General features: G+C 53.7%; 9 protein-coding genes across 9 annotated transcripts; 4 read left to right on the top strand and 5 right to left on the bottom strand.

Annotated features, from left to right (window-relative positions):
• Positions 1–204: 204 nt before the first annotated feature.
• On the bottom strand, positions 205–1,626 carry HMPREF1541_06904 (uncharacterized protein; the record flags this gene model as incomplete). Its single annotated transcript, XM_008721230.1, has 1 exon — positions 205–1,626. One exon carries the CDS (start codon positions 1,624–1,626, stop codon positions 205–207), a length of 1,422 nt encoding a protein of 473 aa, XP_008719452.1.
• A 1,255-nt stretch (positions 1,627–2,881) lies between these two features.
• HMPREF1541_06903 (uncharacterized protein) lies at positions 2,882–3,370 on the top strand (the record flags this gene model as incomplete). Its single annotated transcript, XM_008721229.1, has 2 exons — positions 2,882–3,109; positions 3,164–3,370. 2 exons carry the CDS (start codon positions 2,882–2,884, stop codon positions 3,368–3,370), a joined length of 435 nt encoding a protein of 144 aa, XP_008719451.1.
• A 2,956-nt stretch (positions 3,371–6,326) lies between these two features.
• HMPREF1541_06902 (uncharacterized protein) lies at positions 6,327–7,607 on the bottom strand (the record flags this gene model as incomplete). The annotated part of the gene is made up of 1 exon (XM_008721228.1): positions 6,327–7,607. The coding sequence occupies one exon, from the start codon at positions 7,605–7,607 to the stop codon at positions 6,327–6,329; it is 1,281 nt and encodes a 426-aa protein (XP_008719450.1).
• Positions 7,608–10,783: 3,176 nt separating this feature from the next.
• On the bottom strand, positions 10,784–11,876 carry HMPREF1541_06901 (uncharacterized protein; the record flags this gene model as incomplete). The annotated part of the gene is made up of 2 exons (XM_008721227.1): positions 10,784–11,623; positions 11,709–11,876. The coding sequence occupies 2 exons, from the start codon at positions 11,874–11,876 to the stop codon at positions 10,784–10,786; spliced, it is 1,008 nt and encodes a 335-aa protein (XP_008719449.1).
• A 1,171-nt stretch (positions 11,877–13,047) lies between these two features.
• HMPREF1541_06900 (uncharacterized protein) lies at positions 13,048–14,168 on the top strand (the record flags this gene model as incomplete). Its single annotated transcript, XM_008721226.1, has 3 exons — positions 13,048–13,801; positions 13,886–14,007; positions 14,079–14,168. 3 exons carry the CDS (start codon positions 13,048–13,050, stop codon positions 14,166–14,168), a joined length of 966 nt encoding a protein of 321 aa, XP_008719448.1.
• A 731-nt stretch (positions 14,169–14,899) lies between these two features.
• Positions 14,900–17,060, bottom strand: HMPREF1541_06899 (uncharacterized protein; the record flags this gene model as incomplete). The annotated part of the gene is made up of 2 exons (XM_008721225.1): positions 14,900–14,923; positions 14,970–17,060. The coding sequence occupies 2 exons, from the start codon at positions 17,058–17,060 to the stop codon at positions 14,900–14,902; spliced, it is 2,115 nt and encodes a 704-aa protein (XP_008719447.1).
• A 1,385-nt stretch (positions 17,061–18,445) lies between these two features.
• HMPREF1541_06898 (uncharacterized protein) lies at positions 18,446–20,366 on the top strand (the record flags this gene model as incomplete). The annotated part of the gene is made up of 2 exons (XM_008721224.1): positions 18,446–19,219; positions 19,290–20,366. The coding sequence occupies 2 exons, from the start codon at positions 18,446–18,448 to the stop codon at positions 20,364–20,366; spliced, it is 1,851 nt and encodes a 616-aa protein (XP_008719446.1).
• Positions 20,367–20,661: 295 nt separating this feature from the next.
• Positions 20,662–22,014, bottom strand: HMPREF1541_06897 (uncharacterized protein; the record flags this gene model as incomplete). The annotated part of the gene is made up of 1 exon (XM_008721223.1): positions 20,662–22,014. One exon carries the CDS (start codon positions 22,012–22,014, stop codon positions 20,662–20,664), a length of 1,353 nt encoding a protein of 450 aa, XP_008719445.1.
• A 2,372-nt stretch (positions 22,015–24,386) lies between these two features.
• On the top strand, positions 24,387–26,789 carry HMPREF1541_06896 (uncharacterized protein; the record flags this gene model as incomplete). Its single annotated transcript, XM_008721222.1, has 6 exons — positions 24,387–25,087; positions 25,109–25,116; positions 25,390–26,049; positions 26,122–26,192; positions 26,352–26,653; positions 26,702–26,789. 6 exons carry the CDS (start codon positions 24,387–24,389, stop codon positions 26,787–26,789), a joined length of 1,830 nt encoding a protein of 609 aa, XP_008719444.1.
• Between the last annotated feature and the right edge of the window lie 426 nt (positions 26,790–27,215).

Raw genomic sequence — 27,215 nt, 5'->3', positions numbered from 1 at the left:
GTCGGATCCGACAGCTCGGTTGCCGGCTGTTGACATCCCTCCGGATTCATGTTCATGATTGACTTTGTAAAGGGTACAGAGTAGATGTTGAGTAGATAGAAGTGCTGAGATATGCGGCACGAGCTTGGATTGCTTGACTTTCCAACCCTGGTCCGCCAATATTCAGCCAAGGCCGGTCCCAGGGCCGAGAGTCGGCCGTTCTATCTAGGAGCTCGCAACGACTGCGGCATGATCAGACATAATCTTGTTCAGGCCGTCCCGCTTGACACACTGATCAAGGGAGAAGCTCTTGGCGAGTTCCTCCAAATCCTCCTTTGACTTGCCTCGGAATAGCTCGGCGTAGTCCGGCGTGAAGGACTCGGCTAAATACATCTGCAGCAGAACCCTTTCCACGTGTTTGCGCGTATCCCATGTGGAAGGATAAATGGTTGTAGCGCGGGGAGAGACACGGTCAATGAAGCTGATGACTGGATCAACGACTTCTGCCACCTCTTTGGATGGGTACTTCCCCCATGAGTCGAGCTGGTATTGTTTTTTCTTCTCGAGGATTGGTTGAATCAGCTTGTTGTAAGCCGAATCGGGCGAGGTGTGTACCATGCCTTGCAGCCCGACATCCTTATAGAGCCAGATATGCCAAGGAATTTGATGCTCGTCGTAGATCTTCAGTTGCTCACCAAGCAGATTGTATCTGTCCTGGTTAATGTCCTCTGCATCTTGGTCCCATCCTTTGATAGCGTAAAGTGGTCCAAATTCTCCATTCCATATGGCCAGACCGTGCTTGCGTTGGAACTCTGACTTCCGAGAAAACTGTTTGCGTAGCCTCTCCTTCTGCTCATCGGTACCTTTGTATCGATCACCAGTTGGGAAGCCCATGAAGGAATAGTCGTGAAGGGAATAGACACTGTTTGGCAGGATGGTGTTCTCATTGAAGCCTTTCCATTCAGCGGCAAACGTGTTCCCATCAAGCCAAAGGATATGGTCAGGATCTATGGCTCTGATGGCCTTGTCAAGACGAGCGTAGAATGCCGGCAAACGAACCTGCTGTGGGTCGGCCGGTTCATTGATAGGGTTGTAGCCCGCGACCCATGGGTTGCCCTTGTAGTGTTTGGCCAGCTCCTCCCAGAGCCACACGGTGCGGTCTTGAAAGTCTTTGTGCTCCCAGAAGATTGGATGATTGGTCCTGTTGTCAGCGTGCCAGCCTGGGCTCTGGCCTCCAGGTAGCGTGTGCATGTCGAGGATGCTATAGATGCCTTCTTTGGCGCAGAGGTCGACCACACGGTCCAGATGCTTGAATCCGCTTTCCTTGAGAACTCTCGGACTCATATCATCCTCAAAATGGCGATAGTTGAACGGTATGCGGATACAGTTGAGTCCGAGTGACTTGTAGAACTTGGCATCGGCCTCGGTGAAGAACCAATGAAGCAAACGGTCAAAGAAATAATCGTACTTTTCCTGACCAAGTACTTCGAGCATGGCCTCTCTCATATTGCACTCGTGGCCTGGGAAACCTGTGATGAAGTTCTCCATGTTCATCCATCCACCCAAGCCTGCCCCTCGAAGGATGACTCGTTTGCCATCTTGGTCGACAACGTCGGTACCTTTGACTTTTAGAATTCCAGTCGCCATTTCTGCTGTTGGGTCTCTGAGAATACCGATACTGCCGTTAGCATCAGCAATATCTGGGAACTGGCACGGTTCATAATATGGCATCTACGTAGGGCGACAGAGTCCCACTCCTACGCCAAGACTGGTCTCACGGCGGCATTCAGGCTAATTGCATTTGGGGAACAAGTCGGGGATGGAGAGAAAAGCGGAAAAGTTTTGAGCTCTCAAAGTGTGCTCAGTTCGGCGTTCTCGTGACAAGAAGTCTTCTTTTCCTGGACGTTGTGTCTTGACATTGAGCTTCGGGGGCTTGTCCCTCGTGCTGGGATGGGAAGCAAGGGGTTGATGGAGGGGTCGAAGGATTTCTAGCCGGGATATTGTTCCGGGTAGGAGACACCCGCGTGGGCCCCCTTTCCGGGGCTCCGGGGAGGGGTGGCCTTACTTAAGGAACGGGGTCAGACCTCACTCTTCACAGCTTGTTCGTTACCTCCTCTAAACGTGGCCCTTTGACCTCATCCTGTTCGCTCCTATGCTCGTCAACATTTTGCCCGTTCGGATTTGATTGCATAGATCCGACGGCCAAGAGTCTTGGGAGGGGCAGCAGGATGGTGGCGCAGTCGACTCCGCCACAGACTATTCCGCCATCACAGTTTTACGGGATCCCTTGGTACTGCAAAGTGCTGAGCCGGTGAGTTTGGTAAGTTCTTGATCGGCCACCGCCACTTGCCGTTCGAGCAGAGGCTCTCGGTTCAGCGCACTGAGGGGTACCATCCCTGTGTCTAGCATGTGACAAGGCGCACGACGGCATGCTTGCTCGATTGCCACGACTTTGATGGGGTGTGTTGCGCAAGCCCGAGCGCACAAGCTCTTTCTTGTCCCTTGGCAAGACTCTCCGCACCCTGCTACTGCTTCGCCCCGTGTCGCCGATGGATGACTCTCGGCGGCCAGAGCCAATTATGACGTGTGCGCGCCATGGCTAACAAAGCTGGTGCCCGCCCGCCATCGACCCCTCCAGACTGCTGCGCCATATAATATTTTCTGCGCAAAAAGCGCGAATTCATCTACCCCTAGCGTATGCCCAGCCTTGATGTGGCGGATCGTGAATCGTTGACCGCTTCCCACTTTTCCTGCGATCTTTTGAGAAATACCAAATCCCCCTTCTGTCTCCGGCATTAACCTTCGGCTGTGCCCTTTTTATATAAATAGGGACCGCTTCAGCCCACTACTTGGCTTGCCTCTTTCTTCTCTGACTTTTCGTCCTTCTCAGACAGCAGACGCAATGTCACTCACCCTATTTGTCATCTACAACAACAGCACCTCTTTCCTAGGGAAACTTGGATACAACTTTCGCCGCATGAGCGCGACCGCTGAGAGTGGTTCTGCCTGTGCTGCCTCCGACCTCACTCACGGCGGCGACGATGAACAAGAAAAGCCTGAATGGATTGAGACCAAAAAGCACATTCCTGCCACCATCGAACAGGTTCACTACGACAAAGCCCCAGCTGACGTATGCCAATCCTTTCCCGTTGATCTTGCCGCTCTTCACTAATCACGGCCACAGCTCAAGAAGTACGTCGAGAAGAATCACTACGAGTACCCCTGCATCGTCGGCAAAGGGCCCGATGGCCGCTATCATATGCTCTTGACCGATTCAGATCTTGGCGAGGTGTCCCACGACTACCAAAAGTTCATGAAGGTCCTCCGGGCCAACGTCAAGTCAAACGGTCTTCCTTGGGACGAATCAAAGCCGGCTGCTGTCGCGGCCTGAGCACTCCGACGTCAAGCTGCAATTTGGACGAACGGAACACGCTTACTGAAGTTCCCCGCGCGTGGAGCTGACTCTAGCGGGAGCTCATTCTTTTTCGACATACCCTGATCATGGGGCTACGAATAGGCGTCGGTCAATTTAAGCAGATGCTAGGCTCGGTTGAGCCAATTTCTATCGCTAGACACTTCATTGTTTCGTGCTGCTGCCGCTTCACTGATCTGCCAGTTCTTGGCAAAGATCCGTCCCTCCCGTCTTCGCCCCTCTCCACTCAGGACGTGGCCGTGCCCCAACTTTCCGCTACCGCTTACCCCATAGTTTCTTTCAGGTACGACAAATTGCTACTAGCTCACTATCGCGACAAGTCTTACAGACGCACCTTGAAGTCTCTATGCTCTCTTACACGTTCATCACAAAGGAGTCGACGTCGAGCTGATACCATGGTTGAGCCGTTGCCACAACAAGATGCCTCGCGTGAGAATCAGATTCAGTACCAAATTCAAAGATTGACGTAAACTTATATTAGTGTCTTCTGAAAGAGCATTGAGGATGCCTGATCAAACTACCGACAAAAGTTCCCAGTCGTGGCCTTCCCGATTCGAAGTTGAGCCTCAGCGCCAAACCTGCGCAGGCTACTGGTGTGCTGACTTCTAAGTTCCCGTTTCACCTTAGGCATCGTCTCATGTTATCACAGTCTTGCTCTCTCGTTGCCTCGTGCACCGCATTTGTCGACCTGTCGAGTCTTTGACCAGGTGCTCCAGCTGGGAAAGTCCCGGAATTGTTGCTGGTCAGGTCTAACCCACACTATCTTCAACTTGAATGCAGCCTGATATGGACTTCCGCCGAAACGTTGTCCCCGACAGCACAAAAGGGCATCGAGCGCCACCGGAGATCTTGGATACTCCCGAAGTTGTCGTCCGAAAGGTATCACACCGTGGCAGAGGCACAGGCGATCGGGTCAAGCTATCATGCGAACACTTAGTATGTATCTGCTTCACACCATGTCACAAAAGCTTCATGAATCCTTACAACCACCGCCCTATGCGTTCCTGTCCCACACATGGGGCGAGGAGGAAGTTTCTTATCGTGGTATCAACAGCGGAAAGGGTGTATTTAGGAAGTGTTGGCATAAAATCACAAAATGCTGTGAGATAGCTGCTCGGCATGGCTACGACTATGTCTGGATCGATACCTGCTGCATATAGGAATGTCACCCCTACTGAGAATGCACTGCAAAAGAGGGTGCTCCTGCCGCCGTCAATGCATGGCACAGTGACCTATATTCTGGCCCCCAGTCCGTAGCACTGTTTTGGAAACCTGCCGCTGTCACACCTAAAATCTTCCCTTCGCACCACCTACGCATGGATTTATGCAGTAGCATTCTGGGTATGCTCGCATCTACACCCAATAAGAGTTACCACAAGCTATGAGTCCTCGGCTATAAGATACAGTTGCAGTAGTTTGCAATATCATTCTTGCGTTTGAGCCATGCGCTGCAACAATGCGTAATTCAATTTGCGTCATCATGTGAGGTAGCCTGGTCGCTATTAAGGCCTAGCTGAAGTCCTGAGTGGCTAATGACTTCGAGGTGGTAGCCATCCATTGCTGTCCATGGATCTTTGTGACGCCAACGAAGCTATACACCCACCCGGGTTTCCAAGGGTTAAAAATCCCGGCAATGATGGGGTCCGCATTACCGAAGCATGATCAGAAGCTAAACAACTCCCCATAGATGTTCCCCCTAAGGCTAACGACTAGTTACAAAGCCCGAAATACACGAAGAAGTCTGTACAACGCTGACCGAGTGTAGAGAGAAGACGCCAATGAGCCTCACCAGCATGGTCCTTCCAGTGCTTGAGGTGGTGCAGAAGATTGCGTATGCCTGCCATTAAGCCCGCCCCTAGAGAAGCCCATTTTCCAGCCCTCGATACTCAGCTACACTTTCCGCCAAAGTTTCAAGACAAGCTTACTGCCTGACTTAATGAAACTGTTTGCCTATCTTGGCAAGGCTCTACTAAGACTGTTAAGTGGTGTATGGGACAGAGTGTCAGTTTCTCTCATTCATTATCTCTTCAAGTAGTGCATACATGGGAAATTAAGCCCTTTCTCATATTGTAAGGACAACATCACCAATCTCTCCTCGGATTGTCCTTCTGCCTGCCCTGCCTAGGAGTGTCAGAGACTGTGGTAGCACATGCTCATTCATATAAGTTTCACTGACTTGTAGACTCCAAATCTGGACCATCTCTATGTACATGCGTATCATCCGCGACTGATATAGGTGCCCCTGCCAAGTCTGACCACCCTTAGTATCTTGGAATTGACCCACGAAAAAGGGCTAGGTGATCAAGAAAGGGCGCTACAAGGCGCTAGCAAGGCCACTACGCCCCGAGAAAAGGTGGTCCCCGCGTGCAAAGGGCACTACAGATTGCAAATATTCCAGTAGACCGAACAATCAAGCTTTTCTAGTGACACCACGACATCGTTGCTTAAACCGACTCCAGACACTCATGGCATCATGCCTGGCTGCGAAAGACTTCGTCAAGCATCATGTCGCACAGCAAGATGCCAATTGTCCAGTGTCTCACGTACTGCTTGATCCCATGTGACGATTGTCGCACCCACGCAGACTTCGACTCGATGACGAATGAAACAATTGCACAACCAGCACTGAAGCAACCCGACCTCGGAGAACAATGCGTCTACATCTTTTGCAGAGTACGAATTTGTGTGAAGACTCTTGACTCGATGTGCTGAACCGGAAGGCGAACCGCAAACTCATGACTAGCTTGGGAATGCGCGTTGTAAAGAGACGAGAGATGCATTGTTCCATTACACTTGAAGAAGATTGACTGGCACGCTGACAAAACCGAGACCATAAATAACAGTGTTTGATTAGGGTTGTGGAACACGGCTTCATGCTGTGACTATGTACAATGCAAGGCGAGAACTTCTCACTTCAGGCCTTGTTCAAAACCTTATTCAACCAAGCAAAGACGACTCTGCCGAACTCCTGAGCTGCACCGGTCTGACAATGATATCCAGCTGATCCTGTGAACATATGCAACTCGGCTCGATCGCCCAAAGCATCCTTCACCTGTTGCGACTGACCTCGGTTGGCGCTCTCAAACTCTCCATCCGCTAACCAGACCGGCCCCTGGATCTTGTCCGTCAGCCCTCTGAGAGTATACTTCCTGGTCTCTTGCAAAAAGTCAAAAGGGGACTCGATCTTGAACGCCCAGCAGCCATGCTCAATTCCCCATTTCAGCTCTGTCGGCGCTTCTGGGTCACGCAGCAATTCATGTACGATCGTGTCGAACTCTTCCTTCTCGCCAGATTCGAGAAGCTCGAGCAGTTCCTCAGGCAGGCCCCCGGTGAATACTTCAAACATATCCCAGACACCACCATTGAGGATGAGTGCTGTTATGCGGTCCTCGAACGCAGCGGCCCTTGCCTCCAGATATCCTCCCAGCGAGTGACCGTACAATACCAATTGCGCCGGGTCCACATAATCAGCGAGTTCCGAAAGCGCATAATCCACCACGGGAGTAACCACGCGCTCCCACTCCGGGAAAAATCCAGCATCTTGGTCTCTGCGAACCTTTGGTTGGCCTGGACCTTCGAATGTCAAGACATTGTACCCTCGGGCGAGTGCTGGACCTGCGAATGTGTGATACAAGTCTTCCTGGGCAGCATCAAACCCCTGACCCATTAATATCGTTGGTCGACGCTCAGTGCTGTTCTGAGTATACCAGATGCCTTCGACAGTGAAAGAATCTGTCGGGATTTGTACTCGTCGCGCCGGATGTGGTAGCGCGGCTATGGCTTTGTCGAAGGCTTCTTCCTGCTCAGCCCAATATGCGTTGATCCGCGGGTCGTTCCAGTCACCGCGGTTGTACGTGTCCGCTCGACGAAAGTAATTGGCAGTCGAAAACCAGGTACCTCTAAGCTGGACGTCGCTGTACCCAATCTCGGGATCCAATGCACGCGTCTTCGTTTCATTCGCAAGATCGAACCAGGTCAGGGTGAAGCTTTCGCGATCCCCAGGAATGATTTTCTTGGCAGCTGCGAGAACAGGACTGACGTCTGCTCCCTCGCTGTAAATCTGACCGAAGGTAGAGAGAATGTCGAAGTTGAAAGTTGTATCTTCACTGAGTGCTAGTGTAGGTTCATCCTCCTGAGCCCTTGTGAGGCATAATGCGCCCAGGATGGCGACAGCGTTGAGGGTAAAGGATTTCATGATGGAACAGTTCTGGCGAGATGATGGTACTCTGGTCAGCTGCGAACGAAGACATGATTTATATGTTATGTTCCCATCCGTCCATCACGGAGCTATTCCAGAAGAGTGTATACTCATGCGACGGCACCCCGCCCCGACAGCACTCTCCGATCACTTGGCATTACCCCATATCTTTTTCACATCGAGCATTTTCTTTGCGACGAAGTCTTGGTGTAGATCTTAGTCAAGGCAACCATGACGTCAGCCTCTTCGCTACGACTCGAATTATTAGAACCACTCGCAAGAATCCTTCCTCTTTGGTCCGCTCAGCAATATCTTTGGCCACTATGGTAAGCCGAGGCGTCTCCAAGGGCTGCGTTACCTGCAGGCAGCATCATATCAAGTGTGATGAAAACAAGCCTCGGATGCAAAGAATGGCTGCGCCCCGGACGCGAATGCGCGGGCTATGGCAAGAAAAGCCGCCCCATTACGGTTTCAAGATGGGACTATTCGATGGCTGAAGAAACCGCCGAGACAACGAGAGCTAAAAAGAGAAACGACAAATATAGAGAGTGACTCAATTGACTCGACCCAGAATCAGTGTCCGATATTGTGATCTTGCCGTCAACAACGCGTCGTCAGCAGGATCTCGCAATCTCGTCCGATATCTCCAATCTTGCCGTCACCAGCGCCTCGCCAGCGGGATCTTGCAATCTCCTTCTTCCTCAATTACCTCACCATAGCCGGTCGGAGCTTGGAATCAACACGAAGCTTTCTAGAGTATCTTTGCCCAGTTCTGGTCATTGAGGGCGACAACTCTGTTCTCGCTGCCACGGCTAACGCCGCCGCCGCTAGATTATGGGCACGGTTAAGGCAGGACAGCATATCTGAATAGGAGCAGCAACAACAACTGTCGTATCGAGCTGTGGTGCGCTTGCAAAGAGCAACTAATGGGACAGACCAGCACTCACATGATGCAACCGTGTTGGTGGCCCTGGTACTGTAGCTGCATAATGCCTTATCGGCTCTCTTCTTTCAGCAAAAGGCTACTTGAAGGACACCAAACTCCTAGCCAATCTCCTACATCACAAAGTCTCTCTTAGTAGGAGGCAAGGGAGAGCCTTACCATCTACCGAACTTGACTGGCTCCATTCCCGAGTCATTCCTGCTTTGCCCAACTCACCGAGCTGCCTTCTTGATCTCATCGGAGTTTCGGTCACAAGAATTCAGCAAGCGTCCAGGGACCTTCATTCGGCAGACTCAAACATGCGTTCTGCTCAGCTGCTTGGCGAGATCAGTGCTGTGGAAGCTCAGCTAGATATATGGCTCGAGGTCGTTCCCCAACATTGATATCCCGGGCCCTTTCAAGGTGGAGCAAGCATCGAACGGCGCCTGTATATGTATCGCGGTGCCTGCGACATCTACCCAAGCGTCCAACCAGTGACTATTTGGAATGCATGGCGTAAATATCGACTCATCTCTTGCAGCATCAAGGCACAGCTTGGTATGACCCGAAGTGACCATCAGTGGAACGACCATCAAGTTAAGAATCTCATCGATGCCATCTATCAAAGTGTTCCATTCTACCTCGGCAATCTTGACTGTCCTATATCGCTGTCATCAATTGATGACGCACTACTAAAATTCCCGAGCTACCATGACCTGCCACAGACGAGTCACGAGTTTCAGGAATATCAAGCAAGCGACCATTACGTCTCCAAGGCCGATGATGCCCGGCATCTTCAGATACAGCTCCCCTTTCACATTATGAATGTTTGATGCATCTTATTGGGCTGATTGCTGGCAACGAGACAATTTCCTCTGAGCAGAAGGAGTGGATCTCGAAGCAGCTCCTCCGATCGCTGTACTTGCTGCGTGTGATACCGCGGGACCCAATTGGCAAGGATTCGTCATCCGAAATGACTGGAACGAGAATGTCGAATGCAGTCTCTTTGGTCAGCTCGTTGAAGCAAAGGCTGTGGACGGTGCATGTTCTATGAGAGAACTCTTGAGCGGCGGAACGATTTTGTCGAACTTGCTACTCTACATCTTTCAAGATGCTGCCCTTGTTCACTCTCGCATCTGCCAATGGGATGTTTCGCCCACACGACTCCTTGAAAGCATACCTGAATCCATGTTCTCCTGCTGGCTCCGTACGATTCGTTTGCTCCCGGAAACATCCTTTCGCCTCGGTTTTACATGCCACACCCGCCCATGTGCACGAGTCCAGCATTCAGAGTCACTGAACCCGCGATTCCCAAGATTGCCTCTCTTCTTAACGCATTCTTGGAACTTGATGTGATTGACAAAGTCGACTGGGCAACTATGTAGGCTCGTGGGGTCGTAGAAAAACAGCGGATAAGGTAGACATGCTTTCGGTTGGGTTTTGAGGCAAGGGTGATTCAGGATTGCAGAAATCTATTTTCGTGGGACATTCTTCTTGCATGATCTCAAGAGCATCGGGATTGATGATAGACTTAAAAAACGGAATGATGGGGAGTACAGCAGCAAAAGTAACAGGTTCTGGAGTATCGAGAAGTTGAAACAGACTTTCTTGGTGGTAGACCTTCTAGGTCGTTTCGATCTGGCCAGGCCTGACTCGGCTGCAAGAGGGTCTTCAACATGCTGCCGAATGAGTTCCAGAGTCTGAGGTGAGAGGCGCGACGTACCTGAGTAATCGAGCCAGCGATATCGCGAGGTAGCGCATCATGTTTCCGTCGCCATGCGCCGGAGAAAACGGTCCAGTACTTGCGTACTATTTCAGCGCAGGCGGCAATATGGTCGACGTTGTCAGTCTCCCCTTTACTATCGATAGATTTTCCCATATACGATCTCGCTGTTCAGTGCGGTGCGTCGTTCATTGGCTTTGTCAATGAGTCGACAAAGCTCACCTGTCGGATCTCGAATGCCTTCTCGGATGGCTCGTCGCGGGTGCAACGTAATACTGCGCTCATCTGGCACATCCATCGGATTACTTCGCGCATATTACAACAGACGACCAGCGTCAGTTGTGATAAATGGGTAGTTTGAATCACACGAGTGTTGGAAACACTATGTTTATACCGGTATACATGGCGGTGGCCTCAATGCACACCCCACACGGGCTGGACAGTGGGTTCCAACCAGAGCAACCATTCTGTCTCAGTCCAAGAAATGTCGGAATAATGCTCCTACAGAGTTTCCCCTGGCTTCAATCGTTATACCTTCCCACCCTCCAACAAACGCTTCATCTCGACGCCAAAGAAGCCCGGATGTGGCACGACCAACGCTCCCGCCTCACTCAGCGCCTTCGCCTTCGCCTCAGCCCCCTGATCCCCAGCGGCCAGCAACGCGCCCGCATGCCCCATCGTTTTACCTTCGGGCGCCGTCCGTCCCGCGACCATCGCCACAATCGGTTTCGGATTCTTCGTGCGCTCTCTATACTGCCTGATCGACTCGGCCGCATGGAACTCAGCCATGCCTCCAATCTCACCAATCAGAATGACCCCCTCCGTCCCCTCATGTTCGTAAAACAGCTCCAGCCCATCCCGCAACGTCGTGCCGGGAAGCAAGTCGCCACCACAGCCCACCACGATACTCTGCCCGAGCCCCTCCGCGCTCGTCGCTCCGACGGCCTCATAACTCAGCGTCCCGCTCTTCGACACGATCCCCACCTTCCCCCGCCGAAACTGCTGGTACGGCATGATGCCAATGCGACACTCCTCCGGCGCGATGATGCCGGGACAATTCGGCCCCACGAGGCGCGACTTGCTCTGCGTGCGCAGCAGCTGTTGCACCCGCAGCATGTCGTGCACGGGGATATGCTCCGCCACCGCCACGACGAGGGGCACCTCGGCGGCAATGGCTTCCTCGATGGCCTTGCCGGCGCGCTGGGCGGGGACGAAGACCGCGGTGGCGTCGGGTTTCACGGACGCCATGGCTTCGGAGACGGTGTTGAAGACGGGAAGGTCGAGGTGTGTGGTTCCGCCCTTTTTGGGGGCGACGCCGCCGACGACGTTGGTGCCGTAGGCGATGGTGTCGCGGGCGTTGGCGGTGGCCTGTGCGGGAGTATGGCGTGAGTAGACGAGACAAATCTCTGAGGAAGACAGATATTGCAACAAAGAGGTCCCGAGGGGTACTTACCGCGCGGCCGGTGAAGCCTTGATATATCACTTTAGTGTTGCGGTTGATGGCGAGATTGAGGATGTTGTCTGCTCCCGTTGCCTGCGAGCTCAATCGTCTCTTTGAAGGCAGGATTTGGCCACGAGAGCATACTGCCCGTGGGGCGGACAGTAGTGTCCTTGCCCACATAGTGAGCGTCTGTTATGATCCTAGGATGCTGGGGAGCAGCCTGATCTCGGTCCAAAAGGACAAATCCTGACGAAGGGTAGCTAGCCCTATACTAGTCCAACAACTGGAACTACACAGCCGCTGCTTTGGGTAGATGTGAGAGTGCCAAGCCCGTATACACAGGACTTATGAAAAGAATGTCGTCGAGTAGAAGGCTCATAGTCCAGAGCTGAGCTTTGCCAAAGATCCTCCCTCCATGAGCACCTCCGTTATAACGACCTTGAGCCCCGACCGCTCGGCAACACGCCAGCATCTTAGTAAGGCGCAAGACCAGCCCTCGTGTCGGGTAATCTCGCCCGAACGTAGGTTCGTGTCAGAGTGCGGGGTGCGAGATCGCTTTCGTGCCTCCAATGGCGTTAGGAAACTCTATTCTGGGTACTTCTCACCCGTCCTCGACCTCACGAAAGAAACGTCGCTTCGGAATGTGCTTAGAAGTCTGCTTCCGATCTCGCTACGACCCTGCCCGGACGTCCTACGGTGTCTGTTGCGAGAGCTTGGATTCCTGGATGACGCGATAAAGTCAGGCGAGTGTTGTGCTGGCAGGGGCTGACCGGAGAGAGGGGATAAAATACGCATGACATTTACTCTTCGGTGGCAGCTCTCCACGAACGGACACTCTCATCGAGGGCAGTAGAGCAACTGGAGAGACCGTGATGAACATCTTCCGGAGTAGTCGGGGCCAGCGAGTGGTTAGCCGTATAGTCGGCAAACTGCAACGGAGATATTTGAGCATCCATGAATATCAATCGCAAGGCCTGCTGAGAGAGGTGAGTCGGAATGGACACATACCCCAAACATCCGTGCTAAGCAGCGAGTGTAGGCTGGAGTGCTCGTGCCACGAGGTTACCTCGCTCGAACCAACACAGAAGCGGGTCAGCATGCTGAGAGCCTAGGTATGCAAACCCCGAGGTACCAGTCGGGAGTATTGCGGGAACTGACACCGAGACAGGTGGACCTTGCGTGCTCAAGTCACAAATTCTGGCTGGCGGCCGGGGCAAAGGCCACTTCATCGATGGCATACAAGGCGGCATCCAGGTCGCCAACAGGCACGCTGACAGCACACCACACCACTGCAAGCAACACCAGCTAACGTCATTCCAGCTCAATACAAGCCGAATCCCTCGCCTCTCGCATGCTCAACCACCACCTCGTCACCAAGCAAACCAAACCCACCGGCATCCTCGTCGACAAGATCTACGTCGCCGAAAAGGTCGCGTACACGCATGAATACTACCTCTCCCTGACCATCGACCGTGAAGCCGGCTGTCCCGCCCTGATCGTCTCGCGCGCGGGCGGCACGGACATCGAAGCCGCCGCGACGCAGGACCCCAACAGCGTGGCGACGCTGCGCCTCAACTTCCTAGAGGAAAGCATCAGCGACGACGTCATCCTCGCCGTGGTGCGCACGCTGCAGATCGACTCGGCCGAGGTGTCGCGGCTGCGCAAGCTGCTGGACAAACTGTTTGAGCTGTTCAAGGCCAAGGACGCAACGTTGATCGAGATCAACCCGCTCGTGCGCACGCCCGAGGGGAGGTTTCTGTGCCTCGATGCCAAATTCTCGTTTGACAATGCCGCGGCGCCCAGGCAGCGGGAGCTGTTCAAGCTGGAGGAAACGGGGGCGCGGGATGCCGACGAGATCGAGGCCGAGAAGTCCGGCCTCGTGTATATCCGGCTGGATGGGAATATTGGAAACGTGGTCAACGGTGCGGGGCTGGCGATGGCGACCAACGACGCCATCTCGTACTACGGCGGAGCAAGCGCGAATTTCCTCGATGCCGGCGGCCAGGCGACCAAGGAGACCATGGTGGATGCGTTTCGCATCATCCTGCGGGATGAGCGCGTCAAGGTCATCTTGGTGAACATCTATGGCGGCAAGTCTCCTCTCCGTGTATCTCGCATCCTCCTTGGGTAGCAGCAAACTCTTCATTGCAATCCATTTTGCGAAGATGACGCTAAAATGAAACTCACAGGTATCATCCGCTGCGATATGATCGCCGAGTCCATCATCGCAGCCGCCGACAAGCTCGGCCCACTGCGCGTGCCCATCGTGGTCAGGCTGCAGGGCACGAACGCGGAGCAGGGGCAGAAAATGGTTCGTATACAACCCACACTCTCCCTTTCCCCCCTGATCATGGCAGCCTTGCTGACACATCGGTGTTGCAGATCGCCGAATGTGACCTGAATATCGAGGCCGCGGCGGGGTTTGGCGATGCTGCGAAGCGCGCTACGGAGCTGGCAGCTAATGCATCCTGAAGGACAGAGGGGGTTCGTGGAGTCTTGTGCTATTATCATGAGTCATGGTTAGTAGACGCTTGTAGCGATGGCTGCGGGATCAAAGTTGGTTCTAACATGGCGGTAGTTCGGGGCGCCGGGAGACTACACGTGTCAGGGAATCGTACGCAGCCGTCTTGATGTTTGCAGGTGTCTATCAGTTGGTGATCTGAAACTCCAAAGGCAGTCAATACTATCTCTCGTGGTCAGCTCGTTGGGTTCTGGCAGGCATGATAGCGGCTGACAGTGGCAGGAGATGACGAGGTGGGTATTCGAGGGTCACTCCCACTCCCGAGATCATGCAGAGACGGAGTGAGGAGATAAGAAGCAGCATTGGGACATCATTTCGTTCCGTGTCAAACCTTCCGAACCTACTCCTGCTTATCCATAACCACATCTAACCACGCTGTAATCGACGAGAGGTGAGTGTGTATATATTCCTCACCGATTAACTTTTCGTTGCCCAGCTCGCTATCGCGCGAGGCAACCATCATAACGCCGTTGAATTATTGCCCGGATGGAGCTCCGAGCTCGACTAAAGCCACTCGGCTGTGTAACATACATGTCGCGGTCGTGAACTCGTCGCAGAAGCAGAATCGCTCCCAAATCAGAACGCCATGCGACGAAGCAGAGGGGTATTGTTGCTCGAGAAGCGCGATTAGTGGTAGCTGTACAGAACGCATCACAAGCGCTCGCAGAGGTTGTATCAAAGATCAAGCAATACCGCCGGCCATTCCCTGTACCTGTTAGAAGCATTCTCAAGCACGAGGACAAGTCACTTACAAGGAAAATGGCTTGCACTGCCAACTGCACTCCCCATAGGCCTACTTGCTTGAACCTTCGCATTCTAGCTTGCTCGTCTTGCACATCTCGCGCAAACGCATCGTAGACCTCAGCCGATAGATCAGCCATCAGGCCTGAATCAAAGACCGTCCAGCTTCCATCGAAGTCTGACGCTCGCTTGACCAGGCGGCAGTTGATGGGTATAAATGTTCGCCGCGAGTTGATATAGGCCACTATTGGACGAATGAGAGCGCTGTTAATGTAGCTGAGATCACGTGTGAAGAGTGGCACAGAAGCTCGGACGTCGTTCAGATGGACTCGGAGATCCATGACCAGATAGCGTGAATTTGTTTCGGGGGATGCCATCTCTGTGGAAGCCAGCGCCGATGGCGTGTCACCAGTGGTGGACATGAGCTTCGGCTCAAGATGCTTGCGGGATGTCAATGTGGCTTCCATACGATCATAAAAGTCCGACATGAGCTTCAAAGCCGATTCATCGTCGTCATTGGGGATCATAATGTCGGCGACGATATCGACATTGCCCTCCTGGATCCATCCGAAGGGTCCATCGACGCCACGATTCAGGTGATCGATGTTCAAGGCATCTAAACGTACGCGTGACTGCTTCTTCCAGGGCTCGTTGCCATTTTCGCCGGGATCATCGAGTGCAGCTCCAGTAAAGGTGTGATGCTGGCGAGGGTGGATGGTAAAGATTGAGCCGTCAAACTCTCCAGTCATGTTATTGGCGCACAAGAAGTCATAGAAGAGCCATTGCTTACGTAACCGCGGTAAATCGGCATTGTAGAGACTCACGTTGAAGGGTCGAAATTTGTTGGGTTGATGGACTGATAGGAGCAGATCTTCGACCTTGAATGATTCGATCTCGAAGTCTCCGGGGCTGTGCTGGTGCAGGTAAGATTTCGGATCGATATATTCCCCACCCCAGAAGACATGGGTGCGATCGATCACCCCACGAACGTGCTTGACTTCGACGTTTTGGAGTGGGCCTCTGGAGTTCCACCATTTGCCGAAAGACAACGTAACGTTGACTTCGCCAATGTTGACATCGAACTGAGTGTAGTTCTGGTCCTCGGGTGGAATTGGCTCCTCTAGGCTTGCATTTGCAGCAGCCTCTTCGGGTGAACCCTTTGTGACACTCGCCTTCTGCGAGCCCGGTCTTCGCGACACAAAGACGTTCTTGAATGTGATGACACCGTCACTCCACTTGGGGACAATGGCCGACTCAAAGACAACTTTGACGCCGGAAGACTTTGTGAGATAATTGCCAACCCAGCCAGCCAGCGTCTCCTGTGCAAAGACAGTGTTGATGGCTAGGATGGCTAGAGAGACAAATGTTGTAGTACCAACGATGATCCAAACCACATGTCCAAGCAAGATCCACGAGAAGAAACCGAAGATCTCATCCATGTTGAAAGGTCTCACGCTCTTGATCGTCAACCACTTGAAGCGAACCTTTAACCTTGACCAAAAGCCGGTCGCCGCAGCAAGAAGCTCTTCTTTGGTTGGTCGGTGGAATTGCGGCATGTGCAGCCTATCGTAGAAGTGCTCGTGGGATTGTTTTGGCGCATCAGTCTTTGGCGGTATGGCAGATTCAGGGTTGCTGTCTGATTGCTGAGCTCGCGCCGGGGTATCATCGCGTTTTGGGTCGCTCGTCCTTCTTGTCGATGTATGGAATGCTCTCTTTGGGATTTTGGTCAGGATTCTAGATTTGGCAGCGCTCGCTGGCTGTGGTTGAGGCTCGGAAGGATCGAGCGATGATAAGTAGAGAGAGATTGGAGTGTGCTCTGGCTTTTGGCGGCTATGGCTCTCGGACATGCCAACTGCGTCATGAGACGGCGACACATTTTGCGCAGATTTGGAGGACCGCGACTTCTCCTTAGATTCAAGGAAGAGAGCTTGGGCAGATGCGCTTCTGTAGGACGAAAAGGAGCGGGTCGATATCCGACGAGGGACATGATATCTGAAGGTAGGGTCTAGTCGTACAGAGGGCTGGCGTGAGGAGAATTCTCGAGCCGCTCGGATGGCAGTTTTCGAGACATCACACGTGCCTCGCGACAAACTGGTCGTCATCTTGCCGGGTTCATGTTGTGTATAAAGCTTGGACACGATGCCGTCAACAAGCAGTGCACGCTGTTTGAAGGAAAGTATGATGGACAGTCGTGATGGAAGTGGCTGGTGAATGCCCAGCGGAGTTGCCAGAAGCATGTGGATTACGCAGTCGATGCACGAATCGTAGAACACGTGATATTGAAATTGCCAAGACATTGACGGAGTCAACCTCTCGCACTCTGTCTCTTATATCGCACAAGACATCCAGGAGTAAAGACGCCGACAAGACTGCAACATTGTTGCGGATGATCTGATGACTATCTGCACTCCCCATACTGTTGCGCACATTCAGTTTGTTGTGGCTCGAATGCTGCTGCCTGTCACTCGTCTCGCTTTGCCCCTGACCCTGCCAGCCTTGGATATGGACATCCCTGTCACGACACGCTCACTTCGTCGCGCTGCGCTTGATCATGTTTGGCTGCTGCATCTCAGGGTTCCGCTCTTGCCAGCTAGACTCGCGCCAAAGGTTCATGTCCTAATTACTCGGTCACCGTAGGCCGCAGCCAAGCGACCATATCTGAACGACACATAACAGCTTAGCATTACTATTCCCTTAATTCTCCTAGCCTTTTCACATTGCGTCAACTGGCAAACAGGACCCGTCAACAGGGCGGTAATCTCAACAAAAAATCCAGATCTCTTCTACATGACCAGGAGCCTCTCTGTGTGACAACACCCGGGCAACATGCTCAACGGATCTAAGCTTGGTCTAGTATGATCGAAGTATGTGGCTGTTGTAGAGGAGCGAATCATTGTTCCTATCATGATGGCTTGCAGTCAGCGGTTAGACGTAGCACCCGAAGCCCGGTAAGGGCGACGAGCGCTCCATCACGCCTCGAGCCATGCTACCGACCATGTGCCAGCACCCGTACCTGCTTAATGTTGCATCATCTCCATACCATGGACTAACGAGCAGTGTCCAGCATGAGTATGCTGTACATGCTTACCAGCAGCACGGGATAGATCGCCAGCAAACACTGGGTGCAATTACTGATTCCCTGTCCCTTCCGAGCCGCTATCGCTCACTGCGAGGTTAGCGACCCAGGAATAACCACCACCTCTACGTGCACCTGCCAGCCATCGCATATTGTGAACGTCTAGCCCAACCTGCAAGTCAGGCAGTAAAACTACAGTGACCGCCCCCGTGCTCCACATCCGAGATCCGGGCCAATCGTCGCCCACAAAGATCGCATTCACTGCCTGACAAAGCTTGGCACGCAACAGACCAACTCCGAGTTCTCAGTTCCGAGGAGGACATCCCCGACTTGCGCAGCGTACCCATTTCTACATATACTCCCAATTGCACTCGTCACCCGCCTTCACGAGCAGAACCTACAACTCTCACCATGACGCCCAAGATTCAATCCCTCGACATCGGCAACAGCGCCGCCGCCTACTACGCCGCCGCCACTACCACCACCACCAGCAGCGCCTCCAACGGCACACAAACAATCCACATCTCCGGCCAACCAGGCAGCACCGCCTCCGGCCTCGTCCCGGCCGACTACGCATCGCAGATCCACCTCGCGCTCCTCAACCTCCACAAGATCATCCTCGCCGCCCACGCCTCCATCACCGACATCGCCAAGCTGACCCTCTACATCGTGGACTACGACCCCTCGCAGCGCCTGCACTCTCGCCCGCTGCAGAAGTTCCTCAACGGCCACCGCCCCGCCGTGACGCTCGTGCCCGTGCCCCGCCTCGCCGTCGACGGCTGGCTCTTCGAGATCGATGCCGTGCTGGCCCGTGATACCATCAGTCTACCACCCCCCGCTGCACCATCGTCGACCTTCGCAGCCGCCGAGTCCGTCGACGTCGTCATCATCGGCGCCGGCCTCGCGGGCCTGACCGCCGCGCGCGACGTCCTCTCCGCGGGACTCTCCTGCGTGGTGCTGGAGGCGCGCGACCGCGTAGGCGGGCGCACGTACAGCCACGCGCTGCCGGGCGGCGGGGTGGTGGATCTCGGCGCCGCGTGGATCAACGACTCGAACCAGAGCAGGATGATCGCGCTGGCGAGGGCGTTGGGGCTGGAGCTGATCGAGCAGAACACGGCGGGCGATGTCGTGCTGCAGCATTGGGATGGGAGCATCAAGCCGTTTGCGTATGGGGAGCTGCCTCCGGTATGTATGCTTACTGTGCATTTCACTCGAACGAGGACCAGAAAAGGCTAACGGCCAACCAACTACACAGTTCCCAGAAGATATCAAGACCCACTTGGCCGCGATCCGCGACATGTGCGAAGCCGACTGCCAGCAGATCTCCGCCGCCTCACCGCAGTCCTCCCACGCGAGCCTCGACTCCCTAACCTTCACCGCCTACCTCCGCACCCGCCACGCCAGCGACGAAGCCATCGCCACCGCCCGCGTGTGGACGCGCGCCATGCTCGGCCGCGAGCCCGAAGACATCTCGGCCCTCTTCTTCCTCAACTACTGCAAGTGCGGCGGCGGGCTGATGCAGATGCGCTCCGACCGCGCCGGCGGGGGCCAGCACCTGCGCGTCCGCCAGGGCACGCAGGCGTTCGCGACGGGCCTCGCTGCAAGTCTGCCTCCGGGGGTGCTGCGCCTGAACGCGCCCGTGGAGGCCGTGACGCAGTATACCGCGCAGGATGTGTCGGTGAGGGCGCTGGGCCGGACGATTCGGGCGAGGAAGGTCGTGTCCGCTGTGCCGCTGCCGGTGTTGAAGCACGTGCGGTTCTCGCCGCCGTTGCCGGTGGCGAAGAGGCTGTTGGTGGAAAGCTATAGCTATGGATACTATCAGAAGGTCATGGGCGTTTTCAAGGCGCCGTTTTGGGTTGAGAAGGGGTTCTGTGGTTTGGCGCAGAGCTTTGTGGGGCCAGCAGGGGTGATTAGGGACACTAGTGTGCCTGTAGAAGGCAAGTGGGTGCTTACTTTCTTTATCGCCGGTGAGGCGGGCAAGGCTTGGTCGCTGTTGCCGAAGAAGGAGGGAGAGAAGAAGTTGCTGGAGCAGGCGGCTGCGCTGTGGTGTGGTGGCGACATGGAAGAGGTACGCAGGAGCTTCATCGAGTTCGTGGGCTTCGAGTGGCTGGACGAAAAGTGGAATGGATATGGGTGTCCAAGTCCGAGCTTCGCGCCTGGCGTGCTAGAAACTGTCGGCCATGCACTCGCAGAACAAGTGGGTGATGTTCACTTTGTTGGGACTGAAACGAGTGATGTCTGGAAAGGCTATATGGAGGGCGCAGTGAGGAGTGGTGAACGCGGTGCGGCAGAAGTGGTGGAGGGCTTGAAGCGCGTTGTGGCAAAGCTGTAGTTTGACAGAGGCGGTTTGGGGATAGAGAAGCAGTAGATTTCAGTGAAGTCTCGCTGGGCTATCGTGAAGTCAACCTGGCCGGAAGAGGCGATCCTGCAGTAAAAGTTTGCAAATCGTGCGAATCTAGTGGTCGACGTTACGAATGGTGAATTGGCAAAAGCATTATGAAATATATTAACACCTAGGATAAGCACCAAGACCATCAATTTCTTCGTGAGAGCCATCATCGACGTCCAAAATCTTTCACTGAAAGCCATTACTATTTTGTTGCACCCCTGGAATCGTACTGCGTCACTCATGCAACCATAATATCCCACTCGCTCATACCAAGGAACCCCCCCAGCTTGTTCCGAATCGTATCCTTGAGCTCCTGCGCCGCTGCATCCACCAGGCTGGCAACCACATCCCTCTTGACGCAGCCCGCTTCAAGATTACCTCTGAAGGCTCCCTTGATCCACTGAATGGCGCTGGGGATGCCAGTGACCAGGAGCGCCGCGTGCTCGGCACCCACGTCTCTGATGTATTCCACCTGACCACCCGCATTGCAGTATTCATCATACAGCTGATCGGTGTCCTCGACGGCCGAGATCTGGTCCTGCACACCCTTATACATGAAGACGGGGATTTGAGGAGCTCGCTGACCCAGACGATTGGCTTCTTGCACGGCCAATACGGCGGAATTCTCGAAAAAGAAGTCGTCGCCGTCCAAAAAATAGTCATTCAACACATCCTGGCCCAGAAACTGAATCAGATTGGCGCCAAAGCATTGCTGTCTGGCCTTGTTGAAATCTGCGGCTTTTTCGGGCACGAGGTTCGCATCGATGAGAGCGGCGATCTCGGGATACTCATTACCAAGACCGATAATGCCGCCGGGTAATAGGCCGGAGAAAAGGGAATGGTTGATGAGTGGAAGGGAGGAGGTTATGTTGGGAACTGCACCGCCCAGAACGACTCCAATGAGATTGGAAGACAGTTCGGGGGCGTATGTGGGCGCCAGCTCGGCGGCAAAAGAGGAGACCAGTGAACCGCCTGAGTAGCCCCACAGGGCAACCTGAGCTTGTGGCGTAGTGAGTCCAGAAGACAGTGTGGCACGGATACCGTCCAGGACATGTTGTCCTCCGCCTGTGTTGGCCAGGAAAGCGGCATTTGGGCCTTCGTGGTCTGGGATGGTGACGACCCAGCCCTCCGAGAGGGCGGCACCGATGGCGATGATCTCGACCTGAGTCCCTAAAGTACCAGCGAGACCGCCAGAATCAGATGCAAACTGCAAAGCATATGATGGGGCACAGTTGGCGTAGGCCGAATCCTGAGCGACCTGGTATGAAAGAAGCTTGGACTCGTCGGCGTTGAAAGGTGTGAGGACGGTCGCTACCGTAGCCGAGGGATTGCCAAAACTGTCAGTGGAGCGGTAGAGGATCTGTTGTGCGTCGGCCAGGGGGACTGGGATCGCACCCAGTGCTGCGATCAAGGACGGTGGGTTCCTTGTAGCCAAGATGGTGCCAGGTGGGTAGGCCTCGTAGCCGGACTCCGGGGTATAGAACGGATCATCTGTAGGCGGAGTGACCAGTGCGCGGACACGGACGGGAGAGGCATTGGTGAAGGCAAACACCGTTAGCAAAAGAGTGGCTTCGAGTAAGGACCCGAACATGATGAACGAATGGACGCCTTCAAGAGAAAGCAAAAAGAGTGATGACGAGTGTGCTCAGGTATTGACTCGTAGGCAGCTGCCATAGTCTTATAGCTCAGTGTTTCCATCATTTGGCGTAGTGGAACATCCCCGGATACAGGCGGTATACCGTGCACAAGCTTTGTGCGGACAATCTGGGAATGCATGCCAAGGCGATTCGGAAATCAGACAACCATTAGTGCCCTGACGATCACCTGTTGCACTGACTCGAAGCCACGTTATATTCTTTGCGTAGTTTGCTACCTCCAAATGACGTTGGACGCGAGGGCCGCTTGCATGTTGTAGGCGCGGCGAGAATGGGAATAACAGCCTATGATTGGCTGTTGGTAAAGGGGCTCGAGCCGAAGCGCTGGTGTTGTTTCACTCGGAGTCTGGAGTATAGAAACGACTGGCGGCTACCTAGTTCGCATTGTTGTGAGCAGTCGGACAATTACATACTTTGAGGTTCCAGAGAAGGGCAACGCTGACCGTTGTCCGTCTCGTCTGGTCACCAAAGCATTCTGGCTCTGAGAAATTAATGACAAAGGCGGTCGACGAACTCTGGGTATAAGAGGTTACGACCTTGAGCGAACGTCTCTGGCCCCGTGGGGAAGTCCCGAAGTTCACGGTCATGGAAGCAGGCGAGCCCATGTGAAGATTCCAGCACAACCGAGGCGAAACTCCTTTTCAAATACAGTAAAGGCTTCCGGGACGTCTACAGTCGTTCTTTGTGAAGGTCATCAGAGACAAGCGCATTGGACGTCGGACATATGCCTCTTGAAGGCATGGTAAGATGCTCGCTAAGAGCAACGCGACGGATCTGAGGTCTCGCGTCGGCTTAATTTTACCAGAGCTTTCGAGTACGCGCCGAGGGTGTCGCGGTACAGTGCACACGCTAGACCCGTTTCGTGTATATGGTTTTACCTTGACTTTTCATCTCTACATGTCTCTTTACTGGGCGTGATAGTTTCAAGCATACATTGCCGAAGACTGTATGTCTCAATTTACTGTGTGGGATACTCCTGGGCTTCCTGCTTAAAGTTTGAATCGAGAGGCATTGTCGAGAGTAGCCTATACTCACTGGTGACAAGCACCCATCCACTTGACGACCACCTTGAATGTGGTAAATCTGCCATTGATGCCAGCTCTGGATAGTAGTCAGTCGTCATCACCTCCTTCCGATGCTGCCGTATGCCTGTCAGGGTATGTTCATCCCAGTCTGAGCTCCTGCCATGCTCCTGCTGGCTATCAGCAGGATCAATTGCTCTTGCCATACGGTTGGCTCTTCGACTGGAATCTCGATTTATTGATAACCACTTTCATCCCGTCCTTGTTGGCGGACCTGGTTCCGGTTAAGGCCGTATCAGGTGTGTTTAAACTCATTCTCTTGGGACAAAAGCTGCTGGTCATACATTGCAGAGCCATGGAGGTAAACCATCTTCTGCGGCTTCAGGATTGTGAAGGCTAATTTAGTCGATGCTTCGCCGGGAGAATGGGATGAATGCCTGGGTTTACCAAGAACTGACAATCTGTCATGAGACCAGTATCAGGTTACGAGGTCTGACATATACCTCTAGAAGTCGCCCGAAGATGTCGGCACACTCTCACCAACTTCAGCCACTGAAATCCTTTCGCTAGAGTCTACTGCCTGCGAGGGTTGCTCCATGCTCCGAAGCCGGGAGGCCAAAAGCTTTTGGTCATTGCCATGCCAGCTAAGAATCGATGGTCATTGCCCTGGCAGTCTCGGAGTGGAAGGTGATATCGTGAGGGTGCAACGAGAGTCCATGCGATAAGTTTGCTCAGATCATGAGTAGGTAAGCAAGGCTGTGGGGGTGGTGGTGTGAAGGACAGGGTTCCCAGCTCTTGTGGGAACCGGGGGCAGCTTAGGTGGGCCCTAGAGCTCTCTCTAGCGAATCGGAGCTGCTTTGGGGGGAAGCACCCATCAGCAATCGCAGCTCTTGATATCAGCTTCATCATTCTGCCTCGTCTACCGTCACGCGAGTTTTCGCCCATGCCCTAATCGATTGGTGCATCAGCCGGACCTGCATTACGATGTGCAGCTCGCCATGGCCCGAGCTCTTTGACGGTAGGCCATGTGAGATAGCCAGAGTAACCCAAGGGGCTGGCTACTACGGTAGTATCCTGCTTGTACCCCTCCATCTTTCGTCACACCGATGCATGCACCGCACCACTGCACCGTGCAATTAGGGTCGCAAGCAGGACCCTTGGATGCCATCGCGACGGTGACACCTCTTGGAGATTGTTTCCCCGCGTTTCCCGAATATTTCTTTTGTTTATCATCTGCCGCACGCTGGTCGCTGACCGCGGGTTCTGTCACTTTGGTCGCGGGCAAGATGTTGAACCTGTTGCGCTGCGTTGGCACCGTTCTGTGTGTGCTGACGACTATTGCTGATGCCGTCTCCGTCAATCCGCTGCCAGCCCCGCAGAACATTACCTGGGGCAGCTCGGGTCCAATAACTTTCAACCAAGGCATTCAACTTAACACACCAGCTAACGACCTCATCGCACAGGCATGGCAACGCGCATATCAAGCAATCACCACCCTACAATGGGTTCCTGCGGCTATCGAGGCTCCCATAGCGACATTTGAGCCCTTCCCAAGTGCTACCGCCTCCTCGTCTCGAATGCGCCGGAACTCCGGCTGCTCTCAGGTCTACGTCTCGGTCGACGACAACGAAGCCGACCTGCAGTACGATGTTGATGAGTCCTACAGCTTGAATGTAACTTCCTCCACGATTTCTATCCATGCTGCCACTGTCTGGGGCGCCATGCATGCGTTCACCACATTGCAACAACTCGTCATCTCGGATGGCAATGGCGGCCTCATCATCGAGCAGCCGGTCATCATTGTGGATGAGCCAAACTATCCCCACCGAGGCATCATGCTGGACACCGGCCGCAATTTTCTGAGCGTTAAGAAGATCTTTGAACAGCTGGATGGCATGGCCCTAGCCAAGCTTAATGTCCTGCACTGGCACCTGGTCGACACACAATCATGGCCAATTCAGCTAGATGTCTACCCACAAATGACTAGGTAAGGCTCCATAAATTTGAGTTGGCACAGTATCATTTGGTCAAGCAGATCTGAGAACTGTCTTGGATCGCGCATGACATTGGATGGCACAGTGTTGATTAGCCCGACTCCGATGTGTGGCCCGAGGTGCATGGCAGCATCTGGAGCCATGGCTATCATCATGCCCAACTCGTATCTCAGAGGACCCCGGCTGACTTTTCCAATAGTGCGTATATCACCTGACCAAACACCGTCCTATGTCGCAGGCCGAGCCTCCTCCCTCCTTTGAATGTCAATTGAAGCTAATCGGATCTTCCAACCAGTCGATGCCTATTCTGCACGCGAGCAATACAGTCATGCAGACGTCCAGAGCATCATCGCTTACGCACGCGCCCGTGCTATTCGAGTCATCCCCGAAGTCGATACTCCAGGTCATGCAGAAAGTGGCTGGGTCCAGGTCGATCCCAGCATCATAGCATGCGGCAACAGCTGGTGGTCTAATGACGTCTGGGAGCTTCATACTGCGTTGCAACCAAACCCAGGACAGCTAGATATCCTCAACCCCAACACCTATGACGTGCTGACTGGAGTCTACACCGAATTGATAAGTCTGTTTCCAGACAATGTGTACCACGTTGGTGGTGATGAGATCCAGATTGGATGCTACAACTTCAGTGAGCCGATCACGGAGTGGCTTGAGGACAACACTACACGCACTTACAACGATCTCGTGCAGTACTGGGTCGACCACGCTTTTCCCATCTATCGAGACAAGCCCGACCGAAAGCTCATGATGTGGGAAGACATCATTATCGCACCTGAGCATGCCACCGATCTCCCGCCGGAGAACATCATTCTACAATCCTGGAACGGCGATCTCGTGAACATCAAAAACCTCACTTCCCGCGGCTACGATGTTGTGGTGTCTTCTAGCAATTTCTTCTACTTGGACTGCGGCAATGGAGGCTACGTGGGCAATGACCGTGAGTCGTGCCCCGATCTTGGCTCGAAACGGTCTTGCCATTCTTCTCTGATCAACTACTAACGGAATCTAGCGCGTTACAATGAACTTGTCAACCCCAACAGCTCGGTGCCAAGCTTCAACTGGGGAGGACTGGGTGGCTCGGTTTGTCTCTCTGCATGAACTCATATTGGGATGACTGGAGGGGCTTTGTGGGACGTCTTGGACATGTGTCTATGCACCCCACACTCGCGGCTCCCGTTGTTCCTCCATTTCCATCAAACATACCCTATTTGTCCCAAAGCACGTCTAACCAGAACGCAGTGGTGTGCACCGTACAAAACATGGCAGCGCATCTACGACTACGACTTCACCTTCAACCTGACCGACGAAGAAGCATCCCATGTCATCGGCGGTGAAGCACCGCTATGGAGTGAACAGATTGACGACACGATCGTTAGCCAGAAAGTCTGGCCGCGAGCTGCTGCACTGGCAGAGTTGCTGTGGTCCGGCAACCGAGACCCCGAGACAGGCGACAAGCGGACGACACAGCTGACGCAGAGGATCAACAACTTCCGAGAATATCTGGTAGCGAGCGGTGTTCAGGCTCAGATCCTTCAGCCCAGGTGAGTCGAAGCCGAGTGATGTTTGTTGGGCGTTGTGCTAACTCACAGCTGGTATTGTTACACCCACCCGCATGCCTGTGATCTGTACTACAATCAGACGGCCTTGAATGATTATGCAGTCAATCAGCCGGCTTGAGGAGAGTGAGATCCTGACGCTTGATACCTCTATGATGAGTACCTCGATCCTGGACTCGAAGGTTCTCTATGAAGGGTGCATGCAGCAAGAAGAATGACATGTCGCTACTACACGAAGATGCCATGATGAAATAGCTAAGAGGCAGCGTTCTACAGCAACCTCTAATAGTAATGCGAATACCCTTTGATTGTCACGTGTATTCAGGGCATTTGGACCATATTTGGGATGCACCTCATCAATGCCAGCCTCGCAGCCTCGGTTGAGATCGGCGCCGCGGTTATGCCAGTTTGTTCAAGATTCGGCGTGCCCGAGACGACAACACGGCGCTCTGCTTGCCATACGAAATACGCTGCATTCCAGGCTGTAGTCGAGTAGCGAAATTGGACCACTTCCATACTCAGACAGCGAAATCCCTACCTGCATATG

Source organism: Cyphellophora europaea (assembly GCF_000365145.1).
Source record: "Cyphellophora europaea CBS 101466 unplaced genomic scaffold supercont1.6, whole genome shotgun sequence".
Lineage (NCBI taxonomy): Eukaryota > Fungi > Ascomycota > Eurotiomycetes > Chaetothyriales > Cyphellophoraceae > Cyphellophora > Cyphellophora europaea.
The sequence above is the reverse complement of the archived record's forward strand: the minus strand, read 5'-3'. Positions and strand labels throughout refer to the sequence as shown.